Raw genomic sequence first — 20867 nt, forward strand, 5'->3', positions numbered from 1 at the left:
CTGTGATTTTTATGTAGTGAATTCAGTATTATGTACTGAAACAGCATATTATTTCAGGTTAAGAGCTCATCTTCAAACGAGCACATACAACACAAATGAAATTTTCATACCATGTTACTTGAAAAGAAGAGCTCATGACATTACTACAGTGATGAGTTCTCTGGCATTTTTAAGCTTTTATCTAAAAGCTTTCAAATTGTATCTTCTGCTTGGCATTTTAAGCATTTTGTGATCTAGAAATCTACTTACACAGGAGCTTGTTTGCCTTCCTTTTCTGTTCTCTTCACACTGGAATACGATATTTATAAGTTCTGCCTGCTCAAGCTAAAATTAAAATATCATCAAGTGCTCTACCTTTTAAGACAGCACCACTCTAAACTGCAAGCTGGCTCCTGCTTAGGAGGAGCAGTTTAACAGTAAAAGATGATATTCAGAAATGAAATATTTATATCTAACTGCTGCAGCTGCAGATAGAGAGGAAGAAGATTTTTCTTTAAATCGAAGTAAACTGAACTGAAGTGAAAAGCAAAGCACACCATGACTCCAGAGACTAGATACTGGAGATAACTTTCAGCATCTTCATAACCAAACAAAAGAAAAAATCCCAAGTTCAACAGGAATTAGCTCTCTTACCCTTCATTTTTAACTGAACAAATACTTACAAATTCAACCCAAGTTGATGTCTTACCCATGGTAAGGCAGCACTAGTTTCATTAACTTAGGTGTGTCAGGCCTGCCACACTCCTACTACCAAAGACAGGGAAAATCTGCTACTACTAAAAATTGGGAATTTAGCTCAACTTTGCACACATCCAAAATGCTGTATGCCACATCAATTTGGACTCAGCAGATGGCTGCAAAAATCCTTTCTTTCTTTAAGTACTTTCTTCCTTTATGTCAGCATAAACAGTAAAGTACATTCATATACACCTTCACATGCTGAATTTAAGGTTCTCCTTTATATAAGGAACTGAGAAGGAAGCCTGTTATGTCAAGCAATTTTTCCATATATTACTAAGGAGACTTTTGTTATTTTAAGGATATTCAAGCATCAAAGTAAAACTTTCTTTTCAAAGCTGTTCACCTTATTTTTGACATGCTACTGTATTCTATAGCTGTGCAGCTTGTGTGTCCATCGGTCATCTGTAAACGTAGCATTCTGGGAGCAGCCTGAGATTCTTCATTATCCTTTGGTGCAGCAACATTACGTATTTTCTGTATTTGCAGAACACACGGCCCTTCCAGCTATATATGCAAAACAGAAAAGACAAAACTGTTAACACCATTAAACAAACTAACAGTAACAGCTAGACAAGCTAACAGATGCCCCCAGGCAAAGGAAAGTGTAACTTGATCAGGCAGTCATGTTCAATTTCTATCACTCATGTATACTGTATGTTCTAAAGCATCATAAAAATGGCTTTTTCAGAGAAACAGTTGTGATGCTTCATACATCTCTGTAATACTGAATGTGGAAAAGAAAGGAATTAAAAGAGTTGGGGGGAACACACAAGCAAACAAAACCACAGATACTGTCACTTCCAACATCTTATGGAGTCCAGACAAGACTTCACACACTGTACTGCAAGGTCTCACTGACAAAAGTGTTCAAAGAAATAAAAAAACATTGAAGATTATCTGGTTGTTTCAAAGTACATTTCAAGTACAAACCCTCTGTAAACACTAACTAGAAACACCACTTCTTCAAACAGCAGTGAAATCAGAATGTTAACAATCTCAAGAGACCTTGCTATCTGTTGGTTACCTAAAAATGCAGCACATACTCCTACAAACACCACAGTTTATGCTACAAAAAAACCACCAAAGCCCAAACCCCACCAAACCAGTTCATCACATTTCAGATACAGCTTAGTACAGAGTCATTCCTTTCCCCTGAGAAGTAAAACTGATCTCTAGTACCCAAGAAACAACAACAAAGAAGTAGTGCTCATTTCATCTGCTTTTTCCCTTTGAGAAACAGAGTAAGTAGCCCAGAAGAACACAAAATGAGAGCAGATAACAGGCAGGTGAAATCAGATAAATGAGAGGATGCAGAAATTGGAACTTTATTTAGGATGAGAACAAAAGAGAAAGGAAAGTTGTGAGGAAAAAATTCCAAAGTATTTTGGAATACCAGCAAAGCATGAAATTGTACTAATAGGAGGAAGAAAACAGTCACTAAAAGGAGCAAAAGCAGCATGCTACAGAGTTCACTTCTTAAACTTTTTTGTGATCTTGAGACAATATGCAGTAATATAAACTAAAATTTCTATGGGATTTTCCTATTCTTGACACTTTCAAATAAATCTAAAATTGGATGGCACCTGCACTGTTTATGACTTCAAAACAAATCATGGAAGATACAGTATTCTGGATGGAGGATTTCTCAAAAGCTGAAGATTTGCTTATTTGGAATCTAACGAAACTTGAAGCTTTCTTGTCTTTTTCCTTCAATATTGAATGTTTGAAGAAAAGAGCATAAGAACAACAGTATTTTTTAGCAAATACTGAGTGAACCTTATTTCTTCCAGTGATAATTAATAATTAAAAGACCTACTCTATCATATGAACGGAAAATCCGCCCCCCTTTATTTCAACAGAAGCAAACCTAGATAATCTAATGTACAGCATGAAAACAAGTTCTCCTTTGTAGAAGAGGCCCTCAGTAATTCTCTTCTAGATTCTTTAAGAATGATGCTTTCTATAGTACTAAAGGAACCACAGTGCCACACTCATGGGTTGCTTCAATAGAAGCCTACCCTTGTCATAAATTAATGCTAAGAGTTTTAACATTATACAATGTTTTCAAAGATCAAGAAGCACAAAGCAACTGAAGCATTTCTAGCTAACAGAAACTAGGTTTGTCACTTGGCGGAAAAGGAACTTTCCTACAATGGCATTTTTCATAGCATATATCAAGCAAATTGTAGTTCTAGCTTTTGGTCTTAAACAACTGTTTGGTAGATCCCTTATAAAATCAGGAGTACAAAGAAACAAGGGTAACTGAATATACATACCAATATGTTCATGGGTTTGTGTCTACAGTGTCAAGCATACACTACAATAAAACAGAGCTGCACCCTTGTTGGACAACAGTGTCTGCTTCTTTACCAAAGGAAATTACATGTCACTTCAAAAAACAGCGCAAAACAAGAATGGAAGTGTGTACTTTCCTTAAATATACACATTAAAAACACAATTATTTTAACAGACTTAATCAGGACTTTAAGTATCCTCCCAGCCGCGGCTCAGCTCATTTTTCCTCTCATCACATAAAATGAGCACATGGTGACAGGAGGAAAAAAAGTCAGTCTTCCCACAGAACAAGGGCAATCATCCCTAGGTTCCAGGTGAATCCAGAGGACTTATGTCAGTACTTTTTGTGTGGACCATTTTAGAGTCATTGTGAGAACAAAGACAGGAAAAAATCATTACACTAAACAGACAAATCCAAAATCAGTTACAGTCAACAGGTACACTTACACATTTAATCCAAGAGCCAGCCAAGCTGAAACCTCTTCAGCACTCAGGTGCTGAATGTTACATACAAAAAGGTGAGACAAGTTTTGTAGATCCAACAGAACTTTCAAGTAAATTATCAAGTACCCTAAGTAGCAAGGCTGGTTATATCCCGACTATAATGTTGTCGCCTTATAATGGAGTCGCCTTCCAATATATAAATGCAGCCTTCCGTTCCCTTACTAACACTTTGAAGACTTCCAAGAATAATGTTGAATAATATATCAGATAATACCTACATCACCTAGGAAAAGGAAGAAAGAGAAAACATTTCAAGACATCAGCCAGATAAATTTAATTATTTCTAAAAAAATGGACAATGTTTGGCTTGTGATTAAAGCAAGTTCGTTCTTTCAACATTTCTAGAACATGTAGCCTTTAAAAACAGGGACTACAACTTGACAGCACTGTAATAGCACCTGGAATGAAGGGATATGTGATTTGTAAAGATATAGGGCTTTTTAAAGGTTTGTACATTTTACAGTGTTTTGTAGAGGTTAATGGCTATTCAGCATACCAAACAGACAAAAAAAGTAATAAATACACAGATACAGAAACCTTAAGGGCCTGTCATGGACACCAGACTTCTTTAAACACTGACTGATGGGCCATTGTAGTGTAACTCAATGGCCCATCAAGTCTAACATTTCTGTGCATCTGATGGCAAAGACCAAGCTTACAACATCATGGACACAAAGACTGGACACTGAAAGGCCGCAGAGATGATTTAAGAGACTGAAGAATCTCTGCTGTGAGAGAACTGGAAAATGACAATAGGCACAAAGTGAAATACTGCAGGCTCCAGCTGTCTGGACAAACATCTCTAAGAGGCTCTTGAGCAGGGGTGTCCACCAAATGACCTTATCAAGTCCTTTCCAACATCAACCACTCTGTGATCCTGTGACTGTTTTCTTGCATACAATCCCGTATTATCATTTAAGTAATGCCTTCATTCTTAAGTTCTAAATAGTACAGCTGAAGCTTGTTTCTGGACATAGCTTTAAAGTAATTAAAATATCATTCACTCACATCTAGGTAAGTTTATAAGCTACTTCAATATGAAGGTTTAGTTTATTATCTAACATATACTTCTTCAAATACTTTGTTCTTTTACAAACAAACAAAAACCCCACCACCAAAAAAAAACAGTAGGACATCAAAATCCACAAAGAGACAATAAAGGCAACAAAGCACAGTTAGTTACACTAAAGTAATGAAACAGAAAGTAACCTTAAACAGGAATTGGAATCGCTGGCAAGTTATATTTTAACAGCTTGCCGTCAATCTGATAGTACTCAGAAAGCATCTCTCTGAGCTCAGAAATGAAATCCTGTCTTAATGCTTCTTTGGGAATGCATGTTTCCATTGTAATGGAACATAAATACTCAAAAGAAAACCAGTTACGCCTTGAGCATAACAACACTACTAAATTACACCTTGTAACTTTATATTCCTTTCATTTTTATTCTATTAATACTTAACATATATTTCTGCAATATAGTCATATAGATGAAAATGGGGAAGCAGAACTTTTTCAATTTCTATGCAAATGTGGCCATCTTGTGGTTAATGCTGGTAGTATTTTTTTTTTCTTAAATCAGCAGAAAACACAGCTATAAATGAATTAATTAAACATTTCTGTGTATTAATGACTGAAGCTGATAACCACCTATAACGGTTTAATACCCATATTGTGTCACACTGGGTAACTACACCAGCTTTTAGAATCATAGAATAGCTAGGGCTGGAAAGGACCATAAGATCATCTAGTTCCAACCCCCCTGCCATGGGCAGGGACACCTCACACTAAACCATGTCACACAAGGCTCTGTCCAAAAGGGGCTTGAACTTCCTTGGGCAACCCATTCCAGTGCCTCACCATCCTCACAGGAAAGAATTTCCTCCTTATATCCAATCTAAACTTGCACTCTTTATGTTTTAACCCGTTACCCCTTGTCCTATCACTACAGTCCCTAATGAAGGGTCCCTCTCCAGCATCCTTATAACCCCCCTTCAGGTACTGGAAGGCTGCTATGAGGTCTCCATGCAGCCTTCTCTTCTCCAGGCTGAACAGCCCCAACTTTCTCAGCCTGTCTTCATACGGGAGGTGCTCCAGTCCCCTGGTCATACTCGTGGCCCTCCTCTGGACTTGTTCCAGCAGTTCCATGTCCTTTTTATGCTGAGGACACCAGAACTGCACACAATACTCCAGGTGAGGTCTCATGAGAGCAGAGTAGAGGGGCAGGATCACCTCCTTTGACCTGCTGGTTGCGCTCCTTTTGATGCAGCCCACGACACGGTTGGCTTTCTGGGCTGCAAGCGCACACTGAAGCTGGCTCATGCTCATTTTCTCATCAACCAACACCTCAAAGTCCTTCTCTGCAGGGCTGCTCTGAATCTCTTCTCTGCCCATCCTGTAGCTGTGCCTGGGATTGCTCCGACCCAGGTGTAGGACCTTGCACTTGGCATGGTTAAACTTCATAAGGTTGGCATCAGCCCACCTTACAAGTGTGTCAAGGTCCCTCTGGAGAATGCAGATGTAAATTTAATGCAAATACTTGCTTATTTCACTTACACTACAAAATAAAGCTATTTTTATGCAAGAAGGAAATACATCATATGTTCTCAAGACACACATAAATAATACTGATCCTAGTCTTGGATGAGAGGAACAATAGTGGCATACAATCTCTGTTTCCTGAAGCACTTCTGAACCACAAACGACTAGTTTCTACTAACAGATTGTTAAGAAGTCTCTCCTGCCCCAGCTGTATTCTTTACTTGCCTAAAGCAAATATGCTTCTTTGTAAATATGTACTTTTGTATCATAAAGTATTTTTTATATATTGCAAGCTATGTAGGAGCACTTACTAAGTAGTCAGATTTGCTTTATGTTACTCAAAAAAAGTAAATACTACATTTAAGCAAAGATTCAGTACACTAATAGTCTGGGCTAATAACTGTAATTAGGGGTCATTCCCAAACAGACTTTTTCTGCTTAAGCATTACTTCCTTTCAAAACCCAAAAGATTATCATCTCCCAGCAAATGATCAGCAGGTGTTTGGTTTTGGTTTGTTTGGGGTTTGGTTGGTTGGTTGGTTTTTAGTTTGGTTGGGTTTTTTAGAATAATTTTCTAAGGTCTATGATCCAAGTAAAGACAGCTGATTAAAGTAAGACCAAATTAAATTTTACTAAAAGTTCACATGTAGAAACTACTGGCTCCTGACAGAACTAAGTCCCTCGGATTTAAGGAGCACCATTTGTTAAACAAACATTTGCCTTTATCAAAGGCCATTAGGGGCCATAGTTTTCTCCTGTCCAGCCTGTTTTCTCCAGCTTCTCAAAATTCCTTCTGGTATTGTCAACAGTCATTACTCAAGAGAAAAAAAAATTACCCTGTTCCTCTCTCTATTTTCACTCTTTCATCATTAAAACCAGCAGAATTCTGTAAACAGTGATTTCTCTCAGCTATGTGACAATCTCAGAAACAGACATAGCTTGAATCAAACAAACTTTCAGGAAGAAAATCTGGATTGGACTGGATTCCTGCAGTATTTGATTCTATTATCCAGTCCCCCACCTCTGACTGTAAGACAGTCCCATGCAGAAATTTACCAAGCTCCATTCAAATTAACAGTTCCTTTTTTTTATTTAGGACCCTATATGTATAGTTTTGTACTGCCAGTAACAAAACTGAGAATCCTCAAAAGGACAGACAGTAACACAAAGCAGAACATATACAGTGAAGGAAGAACAACAGGTTAAATGGGGATCCTTGAAAATTAAACCAGAACTACATTTTTCTCACCTTTTCATTTTCTGAGATGCTCAGTTTTACAAAATATAGATGCAGTATTTGTGTGTGAACAGGTGCAGAAGGCTTTTCCCATGAAAAGGTAGGTGTTATCTCCCAGGTATTTCAAACCACTAACCACCACAGCTCTCAAGCACACACATCCCTTGTTTTTGTGCAGAGGTTTTGTACTTTGTGGAAACAAAAGGCCCAATTGCACCTTCTCTAGTTTGAGGTGAGAAACACAAAAACATGACTCAAGCAGCTGAACTAGAAGCAAACATTACATTCTCATAATGTCCATCAAAGCTTTGAGGAAATTAATGACACTTTCACCTTTAATTGACCACTTGAACTACACAGTAACAGCAACAATACAAGAAACATTACCTCTAAAGGAAATGGAGATGTTTCTAGGTATATTCTCAAGTTATGACTGAAAACTGAACATCTACCTCTAAAGAAATCCTACTATGAAAACTGAAAAAAAAAAACCACAGTACTATTCAAATCACTTTGAACTGAAATCATGTTCTAATAGCAAAACAAAGTAAGGCCACACATAAAACCTCAATATTCTGGAGAATTACACCTAACCAAATACATTTGGACCTTGTTAATATTGCATGATCTGAAATACAAAATTCAGTAATACTCCAATTAAGCAACTAAGAAATGAACAGTTCAAATCCGGATGTCATAAAAAGCAATTATTTTGCTTGTTTTCCATATTTCAAAAAGAGCATACTGAAGAAGAAGAAAAATATTGAAATCACAGACACTAGAAACAGCTAAATCAAACTTTTTAGGTGGTAAAAAAATTATTTAAGCACTGTAGAATGTTGAACAGCATTGTACCCAGAAACCTAAAGAGGCAAACAATCAGTGTCATAAAATACCACCTTTTTTATTTGAGTTATATCTGCAAAAAAACACAGGTGCACATAATAAGAAATAAAGTTAATAAAACTTTACCCAGAAAGTTAATCAGTAATATGCTGCATGCACAGACTGCTGCCTGGCTAAAAACTATGATCTTGCAATACACTATCTCTCAAGTGTTCTTTTCATACCTGACAATAATGTTCAGGCTGTTGTTCCTGGAGAAGCCAGTGTTTACAGCAGTCACAATTCCATTTAGACAATAGCATCAGCAGAAAAAACAAATCCCAACAGCTCTTAACAGCCTCTCTCATGAATCTTGCTTTCTTAGAAGAAGCCAAACCCATCTTGATTTATCACTGTTTGAATTTCTAGAGTAATGAAGTCTGCTTCCCCAGAACTTTCACATCAGTGATAGATAGTCAATATTTGACAGTTAAGGATAATGGTTTGACTTGAGAACAACTACTAAGTTTAATATAAAATTCCTTCATTTATCCCCTCTCTTAACTGCATGTAAGGAAGAAAGCAGGAAGGGTGCACTGAAGGGGCCAAACTTAATTTTTATCTGAACATACAACACTTATTAAAAATCTAGCACATCCAAGTTTTGAGTATAATACTATTCTGCAGCATATAAAGTACTATCTAACATGGTTTAACCACATAATCTGTAGGATACACAGTCACAGGAAAATTACACAGAGTGGCTAGCTATAATGATGCATACTAGTGAGTAATACAGCATCAACATGCATCACTATATAACATAATCATACAGCTGTTTTGCTTTACCCCTAAACCTGCTGTGTTGTTCTCACAAGAATAAACATGGGGAAAAAAAAAATAACTTCTCATACTGCGTCAAGACCAAACACAGTAAATGACCTTTGAGTGAGAAATTAAGTTACTAGGATTGTCCACATTTACTTAAGCATTTCAAAGTTGAGAAATTAAAAAAAGAGTCATCTTTATGAAACCTAGTGGGCAAATTGAGATGTTCATATATTTATCCTGTAATATGCTCAAATATCGGGTTCTTTTGTACGTGAAATAATGACAAAATCAGAATAATGCACAACAAAAGGCTGTCATCACACAGAAATAGTGAAATAAAAATATTGTCTACCTTTTCCACCTTTCCACCATTAATGTCACTGGGAAGGAATTTCTTGCCAATCGTTCTTAAATCTGTCTGAAATTAATACAGAAGACAAGAGAATATTAACCTAAAACATCCTGTTTTAAAAAATAATCATTTTAGAATAGGAAAAAGAAGGGTGTTTCTTCTATAATGTTTCTTCCACTATACACAGACTAAGAAAAACAACCCACTAACTGCATATGATAAAAAAAAGTGTTCATAGAAGAAATCATTTTGGTTTTTTTTCTTGTTTTAAGCACATTTTCAAAGATGATTAAAATGCTTTAAATAGATGAAACAAAATTACTAACTCTGAGATTTAGCAGAGGTAAACATCTTTCTTCACTCTCCATCTGGCACTTCAGAGAAAAGTTTTTAGTTTGTCTGTTCTTATATGCACAAATCCTTCATGAAAGGTTGAGATGATTTTTGCAATTATACCTAGAGCAAAAGCTTACCTTTTATTTTTATTAAATGCTTTTTTAACGTAAATACCTGATTACTGCTTTTGGAAGTGAGGTAAACAGCCGCATGACATTACTCAGCAACTGTGCAACATGGCCCCTGACAACATTAAACTAAAGAATTTGTATGATCAAAGGAACAAATGTCCACAAAAGCACTTTCCTCACCTAAAGCTGTTTGGACAAGTATATCAATCAGGGTGATGTGTGACAACAGGATGCACTGGATGGCTAGAAGGTGCAGCATGTGAACGTAGGAAGTGGAATTAAAACTAATTGAACTTTTCATATTAGGTTTTTAGTGCATTTACACATGTGAACAAAATAAACACAGCACAGCAGTGCAGCCTAAAACAGCTATGCTTTCTAAACTCCACTGTTTGAAATAAGCCTATTGGTTTTAAATAGAACATGCTGGTGCACATTACTGTACTGAAGCTGAAAACCCTCCTTATTTATTATGATCATAAACACTTCCAATAGAAGGGCTAAATGTAATTACTACTGGAACTTGTACGCTAACCTGCCATTAATACACGCCAATGGACTATTGTTCTGGCACCCTAATCCAGAACTGGGCAGCTCTAAATTTTAGCATGCAAAACATTGTAAACAAGTAGTTTGTTCTGTTTTTAGCAAGAAACATCAGTATCCTACAAACAGAAAACTAATTGTAGGGATGCTCTTTCAGTGTATTTCCTCCAAGTACATATAGAGTGGATAAACACTCAACCCACTTTCAAGATAGCCATAGATAGTGACAAGAAAGCACATTCAGTTTTCAATCTAAGCCTACCTGAGGGAACTGATCGGTCAGTTATTTATCTCTGAACAGCACACAAGCTCCTATAAACTGTTCCCACATACTCCATATCCATATAATTGACAAGTCTCCAGCAAAGTGGTTTGCAATCACAGCAGCAACAAGAAGACACAACTTTACAAACTCTCTGCAAGATCCTACCCAAATAAAAACATTTGAAGCACTGAAGGTACATTTATGCCTATTTCATACTTATTTATGCAATTCACACACAAAAAAAAAGGTCAATTGACTTCTTGGTTTCTTCTGCCTAAAACATGTCTCTAGCAGTCAAGGAAAGAATTTGTGAGTTTATAAGAAGTGGAATCTAAACTCTCTGTTATCCTGCTGTTCAAGCCACACCGCTCTTCTCTACTTACCCAACAGACAACTTAATCTTCTGGGCATCAAAACAACTGACTTAATGACAGAAACATTGATAAGCAATTAAAACTGGCTTTGGAGTTATTTTATTACCTACCAAGCAAGCACATGCATGAACAAATGACTATGTTAGTACTTGTTCCAGCATTTAATTACACGCAGGGTAAGACCTAACGAATCAGAAGTATTTGGTTTTGTTTGCTTGGGGTTATTTTTCTAAAACAGTAATGCATTCTCAGATACATATAAACATGCTACTAAAGTCCAGAAACAAATGCTTACCCTCTGTATGTCTTGTATTACATTCTTTGCATTTCTGCATTATAATTTTGCTTTTCTTCTTTTCAAATTCATTACATGATCTAGTGTATGCATACATACAAGTGATCAGACACATGCTTTAAAGAATAAATTAAAGGAGGAGAAAGGATACTCTTTTCAGAGTATCCTCTTAAACCAAAAATGGTTGAATCTTAAAGATGGACAAAATAGTCCCTTAAGAATTCTCATTCACAATTTCATTAAAAAAGAGTACTTTTCTCTTAAGTCATCTATACATTGCTTTTCCCATTGGAACTACATATAGTTAGTACAAAGGATGAAGTTCACATAATCTATATACAGTGCATAAGCTTTAAAACTTCTGAGTATGGATGACTGAGAGGTCTGAAACAGAGAAAATGTAAAATTCTCAAAACTCTCCCTCATGATAGAATAAATTTTTTAAAAGATCAAATACACAGATTAAGTCACTGCCCTTGTTTCATTGTTACTGAAAGGGAGCAGGCTTACTAATGTTTACCAGTGATGTTAGTACACAACACTTCTGATTTTATTACTGCTTGTACTTTGACTTTAGATTTACATTTTATAAGCATAAAAATATTTTCCTACTGCAAATGACATTAATTTTTTCCTCCTCCAGGTTTCACAGCTCGGAATAGGTGTTATTTCCAAGAAAAATTCACAACCCTATATGCAAGGTGAGAGAGAAGTACTGTCCTATATGTTAGTCACGCAGATAATTGTACACTTAATTAGCCACACAAACCTACACTTCAGCCATTAAATGTAACATTTTTAGCATGATTTGTCAGAAAAAAAGTTTTCGCAATCAAAACTTACATTAAGGGCAACCAGGATAATGTCATTTGTATTAACTTTTTCAGAGGAACTTATGCAAGCTTCAATTCCTTCATCTGAAAGATACCTGTTAAAGACAAAATACAGTATTAGAACATCACATGATGTATCTATTAGGCAAACATTTTTCCTGTATATATGATTATTGTCTTTAGTTCGTATCTTTTGTGATGGTGAAGCATAGATTTAAAAATACATGGGAAATGGCTTCATGTAATCAGTTTCCTTACACTGAGATAAGATTAAGATTTCTTCTTCCATAATTTCTAAACAAAGAAAGCCAAACCAAACCTCTATTTAAAAAGTAAAAACCCCCATCATACCAATTATTTTGAACTACACTCCTCATGCCCACATCCTGGAATTAAGGGACCTTGGTTTCAAAAATCAACCATTTGGCCTTTACTTGATTTAAGTAGCATACTTTCATTCATTTCACTTACAAGCAAGAAAACAAACCAAACCAAACTAAACTAAAAAACACCCATCCCACACACAACACAGAAAACATCTGTTTCTAAAGAGCAAGGATGTATGTTTAAGCTTTAAAGGGCTGGGGCACATAACATGTAACACTGTCACCCTGTAGAATGTATTCCTTAAAAAGAATACATCCTATAGAACGTATTCCTTAAAAAGAATACATCCTATAGAACATATTCCTTAAAAAGGATACATCCTATAGAACGTATCCTTGCTTGCCTGGGCTACAAAGAAAGTGATAAAAATGGAAGCATATTACAGAGCATCAACCTTAAACATGGTGAAAAAGTTTAAACAAGAACAGAAAAACTCCTCCACAACCACATTTGGAAATGGCATATGTGACCCTCATGGTGGCAGCCTGGAATCAGTTTCTTCTTGCGAAAATTCTGTTCAGACGTAAGTTCTGAGAATAAAGTAAATTTGTACCTCTGAACAGTGTCAGCTTTAAATGGATTCAGCTAATCAATTCAAAAGGGTTGATGTATTCTAACCTTCAAAACAATTTTTAAAAATAATAAGAATTTTAACTTAAGTGCTCAGAAATTGTGGTACTTGTTATTCATTTTTACTAATATTTTCTATTTGAAGCCCAAGTTTTAATTTTTACGTAGCTGGCAATCAGCCTTCTCTGCACAGCTCTTCATTTTATTTAAATACATGACAGCAATCATTAAATAATTGATGTTTGCTAAATGCTCAGTCTGAAACACAGTACTTGCCCAAATAACATTTAAAGGACTACCCACCAAGAAATCACCATTCCCCAACAAATAGAAGAATGATTTAAGAAAGCTTAATATACATTCATGAATATTAAAACCAAATATTCCTGAGTGCATCAAGAAATACTTCTTATTAAAGAAAGTAGCATCCACAATGTAACATACAAACAAGGCAATCGATTTGAAGGACAGCACACTTAATAGGCCTTTTTGATGCTGAACATCACCCTCTCCAGCCCTGCCAGTGTTCCCAGACTAATGAACAATCCCAGTTCTGCTCTAACCTGATACTTGATGGGATATAGCTGTTCAAGTCAAACACTGACATCTACCAAACCCTGAGGGAACAGACCACCATCACAAAAAAAAAAAAAAAAAAAAAAAAAAAAAATTAAGCCAAAACAAAACAAAACAAAGCCACAACAAAACAACAGAAAACCAAACCCAGAACAATGCAAACCCCAGATGCACTGAATGGGAAAAAAATGCATATATAAAGACATAAGAGGAAACAATGCTATTTTTAATATAAAAGGCAGATGCTTGAGAAGAATAAGATGGTTAAGATTTTGGCGGCTTGCATGGGAGTGCATTATTTCCCAGCTGAGTGGCTCTGAGCTCAAGTACTATGACAATTCAGGTAACTACTGTAAATTAGCAAATCTGCTTAGCTGCAGTCAGAAGGTAAAGTAGGACAGCATTCCCACTCTGTGCCAGAGGAAACTAGAATAGATACATCCCACAGATACTATCCTGCTCTCAAGGCTTCAACTGTGGTTTAATTATGCCAGAAGACTTCCTAGAAAGAGCAATACCGTAAATTCTAAAGGTTTCCCTTCTGCCATCTTCAGCATAAAACTGAACATAAATTCAACAGCAGGGGTTAGGGGGACTACAGAAATCCCTAAACTGAGTTTTAGACTGTCAGGCAAGTCATGGAAAGATTCCTCCTCTTCTGCTCCTAATGTAAATGAAGTAATTCTTCAACTCCACTGAAGCTAACAGGACTGCAGCTCTCCTACAGTTACTCAGACTAGGATTTAGATATAAGCACTACCGTTTTACAGCAAGAAAAACGTTTTTAAAGACTGAACAAAATCAACAATCTGCCCCAGAACTAAATTCCTCTTATACAGGATAAGACTAATTCTGCTATCACAAAATTCGCTGTTGAGTCACAGAATCATAGAATGGTTTGGGCTGGAATGGACAATAAAGATCACCTAGTTCCAAACCCTCTGCTATAGGCAGGCACACCTTCCACTAGACCAGTCATGTTTTACTTTATCCCTGCAAAGTGATATTGCAATCACAGCTGTCAAAATTCCACTCTGCTTTAGTAAAAAAAAAAAAAAAAAAAAAAAAGTTTATAACTTTGTATGCATAAATTTATACATAACTTTTCATTGTAGTTTGTCTCACTACTTTGGATTTTTTTTTTGAGACAGAAGGATAAAGAGAAACCCACTAGAAAAGACTATTCATTTTTTACTTGTGCTAATATAAGCAACAGCACTTAGTAGAAACATTGCTGACTGAGATCTCTGTCAACGTAACAGAGGCACCAATCATGAAATGCCACTGGGGACATCTATTACTTTGATTTAAGCAAACACTAAAGCTTTTCAGCAGAAGACTGATTAACATGGTTGTTAAAACAGTCTTCAAAAAAGCAAAATCTGTGAACAAAGTGGGAGGGATATTTTATAGCTTGGGGTTGGTTGGTTTGGGTTTTATAGATATTTATTACATGAAAGCATAAATTACTTAAATGCATAACAGCAGGATCAAAATTACTTTCAAGAAAAAAAGATCAAATCAACAACTGTGTCAGCAAAACTATGCTAAACAACTTCAACAGAGGGAAAAAAGCAAAACTAGCAGAGCTTTCCAGCAATATATCAGGTGTTACTTTTGCTGCAACAGGATGTAAAAGTGCAGATTTCACCAGAAATGGTCAGAAATTGATCATAGAACAAACCGCAAGCAAGAAACACTGTACACCAGAATTAGCCAAAGCACAGATTTCTCCTTCTTCAAAAGAAGCTTGAAAGTAATGTATATCCAGTCCCTCTTTCCATTTTGCCCTAATAACTGTCTTAGACTATTTTATACAGCAACAAGTACTCCAAATACGTTTAGATTTTCTTTAAAACCTTACAGAAAGTTCTTTTTTTCTCCCCCTCCCATTGTCTGTACAGTCTCTTATTAGAACTACCTAAGCTTTAGTTTTGTGTATTTCTTGCTACAGGCTCTCATATTTGAAGAGGAAAACCCCCACACATAAAAAACCCTAAACCGACTCACAAACCAAACAAAACCACAAAAACACAACAGTATTTTTTTTTTAAATAGATGCATTTATATAGGGAAAAAAAAAAATCCAGACCCAAACATCTACATCTTTCAAGTATGAAAAGGGAGTTGCAACAGGCAAAATTAACTCTTCAGATTACATAAACCTTTCCCTCACACCACACAGATTAAGCCTGAAATTCTTTTTCCAGGCTCTGAAGGTAACGGAGGCCCCTTATCCATCCACTTTTAATTACAGTATATGGTATGCTGAAGATAGGAACTTTACAGCATAAAGCCACTCAATCTTTATAGTTCTCTATATTAGATGAAGGAAAGAAAACAATCTGACCCTGAAAAAAAATAGAAGACAGCAAAAACTTCCTCTGGAGTCAAAGAGAACAGCCATACAGCGATGTCTGTTCTATTCATGTGAGTGCCTAACAACATCTAAATTACCCATTCTGCCCATTTTGCAAAAATATCACAACCTCAGATAATGAAAGGTGATCCACGATATGATTCTGGTAGGTTAATCCAATGTATTTCCTACTGCCAAGAGGCAGGAAGCAACCCTAAACCACCTATGAACCAGACCACACAGCTGGAAGCAGCTCACAAGCTCCCTATTGCCACAAGCTACCAGGCAGTGCTGTACAAGCAGTGTCCTCATCAGTTCTTGCTCTCCAGACCTCCATCCCAAGTTGTCCCCACCTTCTCTCTAAAAGCCAGAGCAATGGGGAATAACCTGGAATAAAAATGCTGAGGCCAACCCCCTCAAATTTCCCTTTGCCCTTCCCATAAACAAGCATTTCAGAATGACACTTCTGCTTAAGGTGAAGTAGCCAATAAATAAATAGTAAAATAAATGGGTGAGAAGTACAGAGTGAGAAGCAGCCAAGCTCCACAAAGCTAAGAAGTCAAAGGCTAGCCAGTAGGTGACCACTGATGTATTACACTGGCAGTGATGAGAAATTATTTCCTTAACATACAATGCAGATACTACTACCCTGGAACATGAACCTGAAAGACTTAAAAGGAGGCAGCTGTGTTCCAACTGGCCACTTAGTTTTTGGTTTATTCACCAAAATACAACCAACCAAAAACAACCAACCAAACACACAGACAAAACCCCACAAACAAACAAAAAAAAAAAAAAACCAAAAAAACAAACACGCTAAAAAACCCAACAAAACACAAAAACCGAACCACCGACACACAAACTGACATGGAACTTCTTTCTAGGAGGACTGCTAACTAGAATAACATGCATTGCAAGCACCTTTGGTTTCCAAGGAAAAAAGTATCCACCAGACTTGTTTCTTGCACAGGTTTTAAAACAATCTCAAAAGCTATAAATCAAAGTAATGCAGATAATTCAATTGATTTTTAAGGAATTACAGCAAGTAATACTTAATGAGTCACATAGGGAATTTGTGGCCTTAGCATATTAATGCAAATATAAAAAAAAAAAATAAATAAAATCAGTTTACAACCACATGAGCAGAAAGCTGCCTCAAATGGTTGAGATGGTTGTTTGTGGTGCATCCTCTTCAGAGAGACTGGTAGGGAGAGAAAAATAAATGCTTCTACTGCAGTTCTTCCACATTACGTTTGCTGAAACCTGGAGGGATATCTCACCTATTCCTCTCCCCCTCCAGCTCTGACATGTAGCAGTACAATCGTCTTAGCAACAGCTTTTGTCAGAAGAACAGCTCCTACAAAGTACCTAGATTCTTACCTTACCTTCAAATGAAACATTAAAACAAAGCCATTAGTAATGAATCAGCATTTTCTATGTGAACCATTCACATAAAAATACAAATCTGCAATTTTTCTGTCAAAATGTTCTCAATAAGCTTCTGTGAGAAACAGATTTCAGTAATTTTTCCTTTGTAATACACATATTGCATCAGTGACAGGCAGAGCTGTTTTCCCACTGCTCCTTCAGATAAAGTATGATATCAATTTAATAACCCACTTTTGCACATTATAGGTGTGCACATTTTCCTTTTCTGTATTTCCCATTGCTAAGGGCTGTAATTCTGTACTACCAATCTCAGCTGCGCCTCTACTTACCTCATTTTATCTTCTACTTTACTTCATCAAGAACAGACTATACCTGACATGGCCTAAATCTGTACAGACAGATTTCTGTACAACTACACCATTATCACCTATGTCTGAAACACTGAAGAAAATCAGTGATATCAAGAGTACATACACTTTTTTCTTATCTACTCTATACTGCTGGATCAAATACTTGCTCTGCAGACAAACATGCACATGCACACACACACATACACTTTAATAGGTTTAAAATAAGAGCTTTCCGCTAGAACTAAATCCACCATGTAAAAAACTTTCCTAATAATGTTTATTTGTCACAAGCACGTTTTCCTCTAGTTGTAATTAACAGTTCATCCACAAACAGAAATATTCAATATTCTAGCCTTTTATTATCTCATCTTACATTTTTCTAGCGGTCCTCTGTAATTTTCTCCTATCATCTCTACAGTTCACCTTTTATTAAGGAGAAGCTTTCTTTAAGGAAAGAATAAAAGAAATTAATATTAATAAGCATGTTCTGTAAAATTTATACATTTCAGATTCACAGCCCTTCACAGAATCAGTGATATTAGCAGAAAACACAAACTGCACTAACAGTACCTCTTGTAATTCAGTGCCAGCCTACATCTTACAGTAGACTTTATATAGCTATTTTTCAATGTGTGTATGTAGAAATCAGAATGTTCCTTCTATTACTTCACTAAGAAAGCACATTTATGCAATCATGCCATACAAAATGGAAGGGGGGCAGGAAACTGCAAAGAGCTTTCAAATTTATCATACTTGGTAACTCCACAAAAGAAGAGAGGGCAATTTTAACAATAAAGCAAACTGCAACTTCAAAGAAAGCACTAGTACGAGACCACCACTGGATGTCAGTATTGTTCCATAGCAGAACCACTCTATCTTCTATGTTAGCTATTTTAAAAACTCGGGAGTTCTCTTACTAGGGTTTCAAAATGTTCCGCTGATTTTCAGTTGTATAAAGGATTTACACTGCAAAGTTACAAACGTTATTAAAGGGCTATCATTAAAACTGTTAAAAAAAAACCAAACAAACAACAACAACCAACCAAGAAAGCCCCCACATTTTAAAACATTATTATGATAAACATGAAAATCATTTTTAAGAAGGTTTCTTCATACCCTATAAACTGCATAACAATACTGGGAAGGCAACTGACATTGTTCACCCTAACAATGAATTCTAAGATTAAAGAATAATGCAGTATTATACAGACTACCAGACAAAATAAAATATGGATGGATCCTGAGGGTGAAAAAGAATAGAGAAGATTTTAGATAGATTCAAGAGCCCTGCCAAAATTAGGGCCAACTGTTCCTTTATCCACAATGCAACTGTCTGTCAGGAATGATAAAAGTAGATTCAGTGACATTCTTGGCAATTTTACTGTTAATATTCTCACACCCAGAAAAGTGATGTTTTTCTTAGCATCCAACCTTCACTGCATTGCCTCCTCTCACCTCTTGTTTTCTGCACATCCATGGAGACCATGCCTTTCCTTTTTGCAATCACATTTAAAGACTTAATTCCTACATCTTGCATGCCTTGCTCTGTATCTTGTACTTAATACCAATGATTACTGCTATCCAAATGTATTCTTGTTCTCCTATCACTTTTCTATCTTGCTAAGAACACTTTGAACTCTGACCCTGAGCACTAACAGCTTTGCATCCCTAAGGAGCTTTGTCTTGTGTTTTAGCTGGGTACTTCACGCTCCATCACCCAGGTGTTTAATGACAGCATCAAATAAAATTTGACCTAGAAGATGCCTTCACACAGCCTCAGATTTTGACAGTGAACCATCCGTATTCATTCTTTCTAGTGCAGTCAAACCAGTTTCATAATCGCTCATATGAGCTTAACCTAAACTTTTTCAGTATTTCAATCCTTAAATATGCAAAACCAAAATGTTAAATTAAGAAAATGCACTGTATTGTATAGCTATTCAAAACTTACTATGTTTTAAGTGGAATTAACATAGAACACCAGGTTAGAAGGGACCTTAAGGATCATCTGGTCCAACTTAGCAAGGCATGACCTAGACTAGCTGTCCCAGCACCCTGTCCAGCTGAATCTAGAGTGTCCAAAACTGGGGAATCCACCACTTTGCTGAGAAGATTATTCCAATAAATCATATAATGGATTGGGTTGGAAAGGACCTTACAATCATCCAGTTCCAACCCCTCTGTTATGGGTAGGGAAACCTTTCACTAAACCAGGTTGCTCAAAGCCCCATTCAACCTGGCCTTGAACACCCCCAGGGATGAGGCAGCCATAACTTCTGTGGGCAACCTGTGCCAGTGTCTCATCACCCTCACAGTAAAGAACTTCTTCCTGATACCTAGTCTAAATCCCCCCTCCTTCAGATTAAAGCCATTTCTCCTTGTCCTATCACTACATGCCCTTGCAGCAAATGCCTCTTCAGCTTTCTTGCAGACCCCCTCCTTTAGGGGTGACTCTTCTCATTGCAAAAAATTCTCCTCTAGTGTCCAGTCAGAATCCTACCAGGAGTAACTAGCAACCATTACCCCTCCCCCGCTTTCTTTTCCATGTCTCCTTGTAAAAGGAGGTCTCCGTCTTCTTTGTAGATATCCTTTATAAATACTGCGACGCTATGCTAGCAAAAACCTATTTGCACCATTCAGAAAACACACTGAGAATCACAGAATTTTGGCTGTAATTAGTTAAGCATCTAGATGAACAGGCATGAAGGTACTTTATCTTTACAGTGTTACTGACATTCCTAAAACTGGTGCACAGGCACTACAGCACCTCAGTTACCTGTGCAGCTAAACTTGCATCCCAGATACCTAAACTTTCACTGCTGAGGATACACTGCTTCCTTAAACGCAATCTCAATCTCCAGCCCAGGTCAAGCTGAAACCCCAGAAAGGAATTCATAAAATGTGCATTCCCAAACTCATATTCTCACATGTTTAGCTGACAAAATCTGAGGCCTAAGCCTCTCTGAGATGACTATGACACTTGACTTTCATTAGAAACACCAGCTAAGAAACCCCATGTATTTTAGAACAAACAGAAACAGTAGGGTTGTACATGACACAGTAAAAGCAGAATGTCTGTCATTAGTGCCTCTCCTCCCTTTTTTAAATGCAGGGAAGTTAATTATCCAGCAG

The 20867-nt window shown here is 36.6% G+C and overlaps 1 protein-coding gene across 3 annotated transcripts in view; it reads right to left on the bottom strand.

Moving 5' to 3' along the window:
• TDRD3 (tudor domain containing 3) overlaps window positions 1-20867 on the bottom strand; it is a 100346-nt gene that overhangs the window by 43987 nt on the left and 35492 nt on the right. Inside the window, exons 2-4 of one of the 3 annotated variants that reach the window (XM_065678153.1) lie at window positions 12115-12199; window positions 9325-9390; window positions 1085-1245 (exon numbers count right to left, since the gene is read on the bottom strand). In XM_065678153.1, the coding sequence (XP_065534225.1) occupies window positions 1085-1245; window positions 9325-9390; window positions 12115-12199 (312 nt within the window). Of the gene's footprint in view, window positions 1-1084; window positions 1246-9324; window positions 9391-10599; window positions 10615-12114; window positions 12201-20867 lie in introns of those variants that run through there. The other 2 variants (XM_065678154.1, XM_065678155.1) reach the window with 2 other exon arrangements.

Source organism: Lathamus discolor, chromosome 4, assembly GCF_037157495.1.
Source record: "Lathamus discolor isolate bLatDis1 chromosome 4, bLatDis1.hap1, whole genome shotgun sequence".
Classification (NCBI taxonomy): Eukaryota; Metazoa; Chordata; class Aves; order Psittaciformes; family Psittacidae; genus Lathamus; species Lathamus discolor.